Below are 13,922 nucleotides of genomic sequence, written 5' to 3' on the forward strand. Positions count from 1 at the left end.
CCATTATTCTACTGCCCTTAAAAAATTACCCCAAGAACTAACTGCCTTTTCTGTATGCAGTAGATTCTCCAATTATATGCAATATCTCAAAGGCAGCCACTATATTAAAAACAAGAACTTCAGAAATGTGTTTATTAAAATCTTTTCTATATAAAACCTCAATTCACACTTTACAAAAATTTTAGACAGCAGTCCCCATAAAAATGGCCTTCTGACAGTGAAATTACCTTCCTGGTTGTTTTGTGTGCCATCCCTCCTTTTCTTTTCCCCACGGGCCATGCTTTGTCACCTTTACCCTGTTGAGCAGTAAACAGGAGAAGAGCATTTTACACGGACTAACACTTAGAACAGACTAGCATCAGGAGCACAAATTCAAAGCAAAGCAAAACTTTGCTTTTCAATCCTAACTGTCATATGATTGACTACTTCATCCTCATCTTTAGGAGGATGACATTTCATTTGCTATGAATGGTTGGGGGTGTTCATCTCTAAAGGAAAGGTGTGGATAACTACATAGAAAAGTTAAGGACTGTCTATAGAACAGTATAAATGCATAAAGATTTTCACACCAAGGTCAATCAAGCACAGGAACAGTGGGCCCATAGAGTTTGTAAAGCCTCCATTCTTCAAAATTTTTGAGATGTGACTGGGCAAATTTCTGAGAAAGCCAGTTTGTATTCATTGGTGAACTTGCTTTGAGTATAAGGTTGGGCTGCAGATATCCTTAAGGTCCCTTCCAATTTGAATGTTAAGAAGTAATTATATAGTATTCTACTTGTGATAAAGATTGACTATTTCTGCAGCAAGAACCACTCACTTCTCAGGGATACACTCTAGGAAAAGTAACAGAAGTATAAGGAGATTATACCCAACACATACTGCAGCAACATCATGAAAAAGTTATTTCCCAAAACAAGTTTTACTAACTAAAAAAAGCTAGCAGTCTGCTAGCTTTGTTCTTTCACCAGAACCTCGTGCAGAATTTTGTTAATCTCTTCCTAGTATTTATTTCAACACCGTGAGGGAGCGTGAATATCCAGACATCCACAACTCTGTAAGAATGTCTCAATATCTACCACTAACCCAAAATCCGAAGAAATACCTAAACACACAAAAAAAACCACTACTACAATGATTTAAGAAAAAAAAAAAAAAAAAAGCTTAAGAATATGGAATTATTGATTTCACATCTGCCATAAAAAGCCATTAAAATAACAAAATTTGAAAAGCTCCTAAAACTTTCAAAGCTGAGTATCCAGTATATAAAATATTTAATCACAAAATGTATTTCAGTCAACATTATATAAAATTGAGATCATGTTGATAATACATTAAGAATTACTTATGCGTATATATTAATAAAATCGACTCTAATTTTTGAGTGAATTTTAGAAGTGCTATCTACCCCCAATGGAACTAACTAAAAGAAAATGGAAAGTTGGAGAAGATCTTTTAAGCATTACAACAAAAATTCACAGATCACTGACAAAGTGAGACTGTACTTCCACATGAAACTTCCCTCAGCTTCTGTAAACAGGGCAAATCCCATTCACAGCATACTACTCTCACTGTATCCTGAAAAACTTAAATAGTCTCAATAGCATTATCAAGTACCAACAGTTAGGAGGAGGTAGGTGCACAGATGGTATGACAGGATATCAACCATGAGATTTTTCATTATATTCGGAAAAGATTAAGACACCTGTTCTTTGAGGTATATATTCAAAAATTCCAGTAAAAAATAATGATGTAATAAAAAAAACAACATACGGCAATCTCCACAGTACTAAATGCATGAGTTCAAATATCTAGGATATACAACATTTTAGAAGTTTCATTTTCAAGCTCTATTTTGGTTAAACTAACATTTAATTAACTGTTCCTTCCTCCTTTCAGATTATTTGAAGCAGAAGAAGGGATAGCATTAGAGGCATTTGTTTTGGTAGTGACAAAGTTGACTGAGAGTGAGTTTTAGAGGTTACATAAAGATTAACTTCTGATGGTATTAGTTAACTTTAATTAAGCTCTGAGAAAAGGTCATGGAACAAATTTTTATGTATTAACGTACTGTTCAAATTTAGCAAAGGTCTTCTTGGTACCAGCTGTTATGGGCAGATTTAATTTCTACATGGTTATTACAAGCTACTGGCCAGGAGGCTTGTGAATGACTTACCAACACACATATAAAGAATTCCCTCAAGAACAAACAGAACTGTGGGGCGAGGGGGAAGCCACAATACTATGAACAATATTTATCCAATATTCCAGGCTAGAAATGAAATAGAGTCCTGTGTGTATCCATCTCCTGACATCTGAGAAGTGGTTGACAGTGATACAAAGAAGTAAGTTCATTACACTAGGATAAACGTTCATGTACCTTTTAAAAACAATTTGTGTTACTTAACTCATAAGCATTAACTCCCAGCATCACCTAGTACTGCTGGGAGGTGTGGGGCAATCATGAGGAAGGAGGGGAAAAAAAATAAAACAAACACAAAAAAAAACAGAAAAACATCCTCTAAAGCTTCCCTAACCCCATACCCAACTATGTCAGGTTGATACAGGTCCCACACGCGTCTTCCTGAATGCATATGTAAACCTTTCACAGCAAAGACAGTGAAAGTCATCTTTAACACTTCAGGGATTGAACAGAGACCCTAACAAGATATTGAGACAATAAATAAAAAGTAGTATTAAAGCACTCTCATTATTTCAGTTTAAAATGATGCAGCAGTACAAAAGAATTGAAAATGAGGGTAAGTATTCAGCATTCACATTTGGGTACGTAGTTTTTCTGGTTTTTAGACTGCCTCTTCTTAGTTTGTGTAGCAGATTGTCAAATTGTCACATATACTTGGAGTTTGTCATTCCAGTACTGTAGCACATAAAAAGCCTCTTGCAAATCACATTAACTCTCTTTTTTTTTTTTTTTTAAATGACATTTTAACATTTTGGTTTCCAGGAAGAAATTAGTAGAACACAAGAAGGGTAGTTATCTGCTGCCTTCAAGTTGATGCTCTTCTTCTACAGGAAACATTTAAAACCACATTTTAAAAACTTGGAAGCTCATCAGAAATGTGAATTGGCCAACTCTGTAAAATTTACCTCACCACATGTCTCCAGGCCAGACACTTCCTTGGGAGATGTTCTAGAATTCTCCAATTCACTGAAGTCTACCCCGACAGATGTAGAGGATGGGCACATAGAAAAGAAAAAAGAACATTTTCCTGACCCTTTTTTGCTTTGCAAGCTTGTACAGAAGTCACCAGAAAATGCCAAAAGCTTATTCCTTAGCTGCAAACTTATGGGGGTCTTACACACATACCAGAAGGTAGACAGTATAGCCCCACCCTATGCATGCTACAGATATACTGAACTTGCCTCTACCTCATTCACTTCCTATTTCCAACGCTACGTTAAATTGCAGTACTAACAGATGTGAGAAACTTTAAAAATAATTAGTAGTAATAATAACAATAATGAAAACTACCAAAAAAGCCACCAAGGATAATGATTTTGTAGGTTTCCTCACAGGCAGTTGTTGTCTGAACCTTGCCAAACGCCAACATCCCCACTGCTGCACCAGACTTGGTGCTTGCCAGACTTGGTGCATGCATCTTTTTCTGCCATCTACATCACCAGCTGCCTCCAGGGTGCTGAAGCACCCATGAGGATCCCCATTAGACATCCAACAGTCCAGCCAAAACGCATCCCAGAACTGAGGAAACAGCTGATCGCAACATTAAGCCCAATGCCATGAAACAATGTCAGATGAAACTGAACACGAACAGTGTGATTTCAGCTTCTTGCTTCAACAAGAGGAAAATGTTCCCATCTGTGCTATTTATATATTACTTCATGCAATAGCTATTCATATTCTCAGCTCTTCATTGCTGTCCTCCCCTCTCTTCCAAAAACCATGCAAGAATAAAGCTGTTAACAGAAGTATTGTTGTCATGTACTACTATGAACTTTTCTACCTAGTGTATGACCACCCTCCCTCCTCCACAGACTCAGTAGTTCTTTATAAGAAGTCTCTAACAATGATGTTTTACTGCCTTTCTTTCCTTCCCTAGCATTCTGCTGCAGAACTGTCAGAAACAAAATGAGGCACCTCAGGAAAAATTATCACGAGAAATTTTGAAGTTGAAGAAAGAAAAGAAGTACCTTTCCAGGAAGAAGGCTTTCAAGTTTTAAAGGCGCAAGGAAAAATATATCTTTTACAGAACATTCATAGACTTTTTGCAGAGTATGCATTTACAACAAACGCCTTCCAACAATTTTAAAAACTCCATTGTTCTTCTGTCTTTCCAATACTTGCAGTAACCTCAGGTGGGGCAAGCAGAAGAGAGGATAAAACACAACTTCTGCTAAGGAAGATGAGGCCACTCAGCATGTATAGTTGGTACATTTTAATATTATGAACTGAGAATTTGCTGAGGATTCTATTCTTACACAACAGATGCTGGAAGATGAAAACTAAGACAAGTTAATTATTCTCTCTCCAAATACTATCATAAAATAGCCAAGCAATCACAATGAACATGAGACTTTCAGGGGAAAGTAAGAGTCATAGTTTACTTTTTATTTCCCTTCAAAGTGATTACTGGAAAAGTTAAAGCCAAAACAAACATCCAGCTAATTCTATTTGCATCAGAGCATTAAGCACTACATTTTGCTGGCCCACAGCATTAGGATTCTATAGTATCCCAACCAATTAAGAATGCCACAAGCTTTTTACAGCAACGGACTTCAATCTCCACAAACAGGAAAAGGTAACAGCCTACAACTATTAATGCCAATAAATGATGCAAGGGGAAATGAGAAAGGTTTTCCTATTTTCTCATTTTCAGTCCTTGTGAGATGGTCAGACTTGAAAACTCTAGAGCATGGCTGTTCTTGTACTTGTTCCTTTTCAGCAGCTTGCCACAGGCTGCACAGCAGATCAGTGTTCTGATGGTATAAAGGATCATCCATGCGAAACAGGACCACATATTATGATACTTGAGGACTGGAGTAAAAACTTCTACACAATGTCTCATGGTAGCTGGTGACAGGTATTTCGTGATACTGGTAACAAACACCAAAATTTGAAAACCAAAGGTGTTTTGTTATCAGCTCAACCCAGCACTAGTCTGTAATGCCACTGAAGGCAGTGGCCCTCTCCTTGTTTAGATTTCTTTTTCTCATTCTTTTGCTTGAGCCAGTACGGAGTGCTCATACATCCATACGGCAAACCATATCAGACAACTGACTTGAATGAAAACTAACCTCCTTGCTTGCTTCTGAAGTTAATTCTCAGTGGCATCAGTTTCCTGATACATATGGCTGAATCCTTTCAATTGCTGCTTCAGTCACAAGGAAAGGAGGCAGAAATCACAGCTTGAGAGTAGGAAGAGAGACCAAATCTCTAGCAGCACTGATGATGTATGACAGATTAAACTGCTTGTGGAACAAAGGTGTAAGAGAAGGAATTAAATATAGGAACATTCAAGCAGACTATGATAGCTATTAAGGTTAATGAGACTTTCTTCATTAACTTCAGCATCGTTGTGCATGAACTTTGATAACATGGTAAAAAGCTACAAGCAAAATGTATTGCTTCACCAAAACATCTTTGCTTTGGTTTTAGAAATATTATTAAGGCATGATATGTACTTTTAATTAATCTCTCAATTCAAAGACTGCAGAAGGTACTTAAAAAGATGTCTGATACTGTTAGAGATACTAACATCTGTTTTATCTCTTTGAAAGCAGATGGTAGAGAACTCACTGATTTACCATGTTCTCCCCCATTACTTCTGCCCTTGCACAAGACTGCTCTATGTGTAGAAAATGGCATTAAGACAGATATAAGGAGATGCCACACAGCCTGTTCCACCAAAATGATGAAAAAACTGTGGTTATTAAAGTGATGTTGTAGAACTATTTTTATGGCACTAATAAAAAGCTTCTTCAGTGTATGCTTCCACCATTTTATGTACCAAAACAAAGAACAAAATGGATGATTGATTTCCCCTGATGAAAAAGCAAACCTATAAGAAATGTAGATTGTTAGTTTCAAAAATCCATAGCATCATAATATAAGTAAACTTCAGTATCTGAAAAATCTAACACATCTGAAGAATACTGCCCACCTGTTAGCTATGAAGTCTCTTTTTTGTGAGGGAAAATTTTCAGGTTTGTTGCATAAGTAAATACTTTCCAAATAATAATATGGAAGCAAATCATATCTGGATCAGCCCAGAAGAGCTAAACAATTTAAGTATAAATCAAAACACAGCTCAAAGGAAAATACCAAATTCCTATGTTGGTTTCTATAAGGGAAAAAAACACTGATGAGATGTTTGATTTTGAGAAAATATAGAACATTCACATTTAAAGCTTGCGCAAAATATATAGGAATCACAAACAAGTTATGATTGCACAACACAACAGATTTAGGGTTGTCTGGCTGATAGACAGGAAAGAAAGTATCACCACAACAGTGCTGAAATTACTAAAATTCAAAGAGAAGAGGGCTGCAAGGACTGGTTTCTCATAGAGAGTCTTCCCATTTTTTACATTCTCCTTACTGCAGATGCATGTGCCAGTAAAGAAGCAGTTCTGTAATTTCCAAATACTGCATATACAGTAAGTTCCGGGTAGTCAAGATAATGCTGAAAAACATCTATTATGCTGGGACAAGCCAAACAAATAGAAAATGTTGAAGATAATGCTCCTAGATCTGTATTTGAATGGCTAGGAAACCTAAGATATATAAATATGTTCCATGGATCAGCTCTACACCTTGCTTACCCTGACAGAACAGAACAACAGTTCAGTTGGAAGGAAAATTCAGAGACCATCTAGTCCAACTTGCCTCAGCACTTCAAGACTAACGAAGGTTAAAGCATTTTCTAAAGGGCATAGTCCAAGTGCCTCTTGAGCATTAAGAAGCAAGAGGCATCAACCACCTTGCTAGGAAATCTGTGTGATCACTGTCATGGTAAAGAGATTTTCGCTCAAATCCAGTTTGACACACAGACACACACCCCTCAGCACATCTCTGTGCCATTCCCACACATCCTGCCGCCTGTGACCAGGGAGCAGAAACCAGCACCTCCCTCTGCATTTCCCCTCCTCAGGAAGTAGCAGAGAGCAATGAGGTCACCTCTCAGCCTCCTTTTCTCCAGGCTAGACAACTCAAGTGTCCTCAGCCTCTCCTCACAGGACATGCCTTCCTGCCCTTGTACCAGCTTTGTTGCCCTCCTCTGGATGCTTTCAAGGACCCTTTGTACGTTGTGGAGCGCCTAACTGCACAAAATATCCAAGGTGAGGCTGCAACAATGCTAAATATAGCAAGAGAATCCCCTCTTTTGACCAGCTGGCTATCCTATGTTTAATGCACCCCAAAACACGGTTTATCCTCTTGGCTACGAGGACATGCTACTGGCTCATGTTGAGCCTGCTACTACTGACCAGCACCCCCAGATCACTCTCCACAGGACTGTTCTCCAGCCACTTGTCTCCCAGACTGTACCTGTGCCCAGTATTACTCCATCCCAAGTGCAGAATCTGGCATTTTGCTTTGTTGAACTTCATGCCATCACTGACTGTACAGTGTTCCAATCTATCTCAATCCCTTTGCAACCTTTCTCAACCCTTCAGGGAAATGACAGCACCTTCCAATTCAGTATTATCAGCAAAACTGTTGAGGATGCTTTCAACTCCTCCATCCAGATCATTTATGTTTAAAAGAACTGACTATTGAATGGAGCCCTGGGGAACATCACTAGTGACTTGCCACCACCCAGATGTAGAGCCACTCACTACAACACTTTGAGCATTAACATCAAGCCAGTTCATCACCCAGCACACTATGTACCTGTTCATCTCACAGTTGGACAATTTGTCCAGAAGGATACTGTGAGGCACAGAATCAAAGGCCCTACTGAAATCCAGAAAGACTACACCCACTGCCTTCCCTTCATCTGATAAACAAGTGATGTTATCATAGCCCTAAATCCTAAGACAGGACTTTACCTTCAAGAACCCATGTTGACTATGCCTCATAATAGCTGTATCTAAATGCCTTTTCAATAGCACCCACATACAGTAGCTCCCCATGTTACTTCAACTTTTACAGTGATTTATTCACAAATTCACACAGCCAAAAACACAGCTTCTATCTTCAGTGGTATTTTAATAGCCACATACAGAACTATGTTAAAAATAACTAACAGCATATGAAGTTTGAAGCAGCAAGGAAGGACAGCACCAAGAATTCAAGCTGTGTCTTCCACAATGTGTTAAGTGTTATGCTCTTTTCATTAGTGTGTATATATAATATATATACATATATATATAAAGTATTGTAGGAGGGGAAAGAAAAGCAAATATAAAAATAAACACAAACCGCAACAACAAACCCTATATGATATATACTTTAAATGTCAGAGATCAGTACTATGGTAGCACACATCAAAACACAGCATACTTGAACATCGTCTGTTCCAGAGCACAACCAGCAGGCTTGCATAAGAGCTGTAGCTTTGTTTTCAGAGATGGCTATCATCAAGACTTTGGAATCTTGCCATGTCTAAAATCCATTTTTGAACTCTGCCATTTTATTAAGAATTTACAAAGAGTAGAATTTGCTTTGTGACTTTACTTCAATGTATTGTGTTAAACAGCATTATCCAAACAATTACTTAAAAGACAGTGGGCACCTGCCCAGAAATAAGCATTTTGATTTGGACTGTGAAAAGGATGAAATTTTACATTGAAAACTGCACTCAAATAGGATTCTTATCAGATGCTTTTGTGTACATTAATTAATCTTGGCTAATCTATCTTGATTCTTTCTGTGGGAATGGGGAGGGTCCTCACTTAAAAAGTAGCAGTTCTGCGCTTATTGAATTTTTCCACTGAATTTCATATAGAAAGAAATGTCATAGTAAAATAAACCCAGACAAGCCCCAGGTACCTAGAAAAGGTCTAAATCCACTGCAAACCAAAGAAGTAATCAGCATGATTTAGAGCAGGATACTAACAGGGCTGTTTTCAGGGAAGCAAAAAAATAAAAAAAAAAATATGATCAGATCATTTATCTTTTCTCCCTGAGAGTTTTCAGAGTGAAAGAAGTTGAGTCTAAATTTCAGAGCATAAAACACATGTATCAAAAGAAAGAGTGGAAATTTACAAGTCATCCCTTACACACCAGTACTGTACCAAAATTCCCTAATTCCTACCTAACCTGTGACAAAGCATTCGTACATTTTTCTCTGTTAGATCCCTCATGAAGTAGTGGAAGAGTTCGTGAGTGTAATCGCATGATTTGAGTTCCCCTTTAAATAACATTAAGAACAACATGAACAGTTTCTTTTTTCCTTTTGACACAAAGAGCAACTCTATCTCTAATAGATTTCTAGTTACCCAAATTTCCAACATAAACAGTTTTTTTTCCTTTTAACACAAAGAACATGGATTTCTAATGGATTTCTAGTTACCCAAATTTCCTTCTCATCTAACAGCTTTATAGCCAAAAGGTTTTCCCTCTCTCTCTCAATACTTAAGAAAAAAACAGAACTCAAGAAAAATATCTAAGATCTGAGGTTCTAGTTATACTTGTGTGTACCCTGCCTTTTTTTTTCATAGCTGAGAATAATGTTACATAGGAGTGATTACTCATCACCAAATAAAGATCATACTGAACCATAAACATTCATGTAATTTTCCTGCATTGTGCTTCCTTGCATGCATATCCCAGAATGGACTTGGCTCACTGAAGAACTAATTCCCCTATGCCAGTTGTGTTTCAGTAACCAGTAGCAAGCAAACTCTAGCAAGATCTGAATCTGCACAATTTCATCTTGAAGGGAAGTAAAACTAATATTTACCTTTTTTGGGTACACTTTTTCCAAAATCTTTCTGCTCTTAAATCTCCCTTGGGATCCTTAATTATTCTAATAAAAAGGCTCTAACCAGAGCCCTCAAATACCGAAGCTCTTCTCAGCTGCTGTCTCAAGACCCTGGCCACTTCTGATCTCCAATTACAAACACCTGGTCCAAGTTTCAGTTCAAAGTTCAAAAAGATACACTTGAGATCTGTTTAAATTAACACTGTAGGTTCTCACTGGCTTTCTTTCCTTCAAGAAGTAAAATGTCAGTATCAAATGTCACTATGTGCTTCACAGCACCTCCACTATGTGCGCTTCTGACTGACATGAGTTTCAGAGAGAAGCAGCACAACTTCACCGAACATGGCTACTGTTTTATCTTGCTTCTCTCATCTCCCTCAGCACTTTACCATATCCCAGGTTAAATCAGGGATCTAAGGCTTTCAGCTTCACCCGAGATCTGACCAATTGTTTTCTTCTCGTTACCTTCTCCCTCCTTCAGAGCCTGCTGTAGAAGGCAGACCTACTCCTCAAGCTGATCCCTCAGCAGAGCTCCCTAAACCCCTGACAGAAAACGCACTCTTCAAATGCAAAAGGTTGGTCACTGGCTGTGGACTTGTGATTCCAGATAAAAGATGGTTTGTTGGCATCTGGAGTAATTTTTTTGCTCCACACACCACAGGTTTTTTAATGCAAAAAGGTATATCCAAGGAGATTCTATGGCTGCAGACGCAGTCCCCTCCCCATCCCCCTTACATCTTAACAACTGCTTAACAACTGTGTTTTACAGAATTAATCAAGCGGATATTGTTTTGTTAAGCAGCAACGGAGTTCATCTGTGATCAACCTCCATCTTCTTCCTACTTTTCAGAAGGTGCAGATGATCTCTCACCTTATAATTGCATCTCATAAACACTTAAAAAAAAAAAAAAAAAAAAAAAAAAAACAATGGAAAGCACTAAAAAGGAAATAGATTTAGCTTGCCTTCTCTTTGCTAGCTGCTCTTCACGTACTGTGAAACTAGTGTACTTGCTGAGCCACATGAAAGCTTATCACAGTCTGAATTTGAGGGAAATGTAAATTCCTATAGAATTTAGGCAGAAAAACTGGAACCACTGTGTCTGTTAATCTCTGCTGTCCTACTTTTAGGGAGTTTTTCCATCTCTCTGACAGGTTTACCCTCTATCATGTATCCTGACCTACTCCACGAGACTAACAGTACAAGGAACCAGACCCTTCTTCTAACGTATCACTAAACTGAAACATGAGGGGAACAAACCCAAATTCTAGATTAGGAAATAACTACAGATTTGCACCCTTGATGTTCAACAATAGTGTTTGCTTTTGTGGATTCTTTTCCTTATCTTTCTCATAGACTTGATGAGATCATGATTTTGCTTGCACACCATGAAAGCAATACGGATTCCAACGTAGAAAAACAGTGACATTTTAGATTTTACCTACTTGACAACGCTCAAGAAAATGCTTCCACCAAAAGCTATTAACATGAACAGAAGTTATTTCTCCTTCACTAAAACACGTGCAAGCAGCTCTTTCTCTCTTCATTCTATTATTGATATAAAATTAAATATTTTTGACATTCATTCCCCATGAAGTATTCACACAAATTCATGAACATTGTGTTTCATATCTGCTGACAGATTTTCTCTGCTTATAGTATTTATTGAACAGTCAAAATATTTGCTAATAATCTCACTTGATTAAAAAAAGGTCAGAGTTCAGAACCAACCCTCTACGGTTTCAGTACAGTACAGTATAATTAATAGAACGTAAGTAATATGAATTTAACAATTAGAAGGGCTTCCTCCAGGGCTTTCCAATTTTCTACCTACCTTTTCACTGGTGTTATTTTAATGCTCCAATCTGCAGAAGTCCAAAGACTCCACACCATTTTCTGTGCATTTTGGTTTTCGTGTTTTTGTTTGTTTTGCAGTCAGCCTTTTTAGATTTTAATCCAAAGCATGTGGTTCCCTTCAGGCAACATGTTTTTAATAGTACATAAGAGTTAAACCCTATTTTTTTACTCTACAGAATTATGAACATTGGGGATTTCTGCATGCAAATTTCCACTTTCCAAATTCTAATTGATATGCCCTGTAGGGATCTTAAGAAATAATTATTTTCCCCGTGGAGAATTTTTAAATGATATAGCATAATCTGATTTCCTGTGAAACGCAGAAACCTTACTTTGCTGTTTCTTACTTTGGTAAAACAGCAACTGCTTTTACAGGGAATGATCTTTATCTGAGAAAGCAGCAAATTCTGCACAATGAACACACCACTAATAGTAATATAATCTTATCACATACCACATTTTCCATTTAGACAGATCTATAATCTTCAACTAATTCACCCATTTTTACCAAAGGCTAAAAAAAAGTTAAAGAAAAAAGAAATAAAAAAGCCACCACAGCAAAGATAAAAAATACACCAAAAATAATATTAAATTTCAATTTTACTATAGGAAATTAAATCCTAGCAATTTAAATAGCCATGAAAAACAAAAACAACAATCTTGTAGTCAAAATTCCATTTTAGGTGCTTCTGCTACCAGATGCAATACTGAAAAGAGTATGTTTTCAATAAAAATGCTACATCTGGATGCATAATAATGTAATATAAAGGTGCACTTGTACCTTGGAGAAACAAAGCAGCTGGAAGAAACTGTTCATTAATTCTTCTTACAAGCCAATAATCTTAGAAAAGCAGTAACACAATAAAGCAAATGCCCCTTTTTATACAGTTGCATGTATAAAAACATTGAACTGTAAAACTGTTAGAAAAATAGACAGAGAAACAATGATTCACTTCAGGGAGTGTAGTGAATCAAGGTCGAAGTGAAGCAAGGGTCAAGGAGTAATGGCTTTAAACTGAAAGAGGGGAGATTAAGATATTTGAAAGAAATTATTTACTCAGAGGGTGGTGAGGCACTGGTACAGGTTGCCCAGAGAAACTGTGGATGCCCCATCCCTGGAGGTGTTCACGTCTTAGTTTGACGGGGCTTTGGGCAGCCTGGGCTGGTGGGAGGGGGCCCTGTCCATGGTAGGGGGTTGGAACTAGAGGAGCTTTAAGGTCTCTTCCATCCCAAACCACTCTGTGATTCTGTAAGACAGAACACTGATCTGTGATACTTTCAGAGTATCACATTTTCTTGATATAAATTTCTTTTTCCCAAGTCTTGCCATTTACTCAACAGGTATAAAAAGGACTCCTGAAGCTTGTAATTGAGCATACTGTTAATATTTGTTCTTCACCTTCTATTTCCACTATCCTTACCATTCAACCACACAAAAAGGGAAAAATACTTAGGCTACTGTGTAAACTGCAGTGTTCTTCAAAGAACGAAATCTTGAAATTACACAGCCTCGAGGCTGAAGCACTCACATCAGATACACAAAAATCAGTTATGTCTCTGCTCTGAACAAAATAATAATGTAACTGCTTAAGTTTTTCATGTCTAGAATTCTGAACATGAGAAATATAGAACAAATACACCTTTTAGAAGGTAAGTACCAAAAATGTATCTGCAGCTGTGCATTCATTTGCTTAACACAAAAGCTTAAGCTTTTTGATTGGCAATTATCAGAAGAATTAACACTTTAACATTCACATACACACAAAAAATAAAGCAAAACGTAATTAACATTTCGAGTTCAAGTCAATATATGTACTGTGCTTTCCAACAGTAAAGACACTCCCTATCTGCTTATCATGGTACACTATTAATTCAATCTGGTTACATTTCAGAAACATAATAATGCTTTTTCAATTGCAATTCTTATGACTTCTAAAGGGTCCAAATAATACAGATTATTCATAATTCCTATGTTAACCAATAAGAAATAATAAAAAGATAAACTAAGTATGTTCCCTCTATTTATCATTTGGTCTCCATTTACCACATTAACATGCGTGGATGGAACGTGAATGCTGAAGGAATGTGAAGACTGAAGAAGCCTGACTAAACATCTATGTTGTGCAACAAAAACACAGTGAATGCTGAGTGCGCTGTAATGGGAA

At 37.3% G+C, this 13,922-nt stretch overlaps 1 protein-coding gene across 4 annotated transcripts in view; it reads right to left on the reverse strand.

Annotated features, from left to right (window-relative positions):
* The window catches only part of CTNNA3 (catenin alpha 3), a 458,724-nt gene that overhangs the window by 153,383 nt on the left and 291,419 nt on the right, over positions 1 to 13,922 (reverse strand). Inside the window, exon 1 of one of the 4 annotated variants that reach the window (XM_032191586.1) lies at positions 228 to 262. The exons of the other annotated variants lie outside the window; for them this stretch is intronic. Coding sequence (XP_032047477.1) covers positions 228 to 251 — 24 coding nt within the window. The 5' untranslated portion in view covers positions 252 to 262. Of the gene's footprint in view, positions 1 to 227; positions 263 to 13,922 lie in introns of those variants that run through there. 4 annotated transcript variants of the gene reach the window in all.

This window comes from Aythya fuligula, chromosome 7 (genome assembly GCF_009819795.1).
Source record: "Aythya fuligula isolate bAytFul2 chromosome 7, bAytFul2.pri, whole genome shotgun sequence".
NCBI lineage: Eukaryota > Metazoa > Chordata > Aves > Anseriformes > Anatidae > Aythya > Aythya fuligula.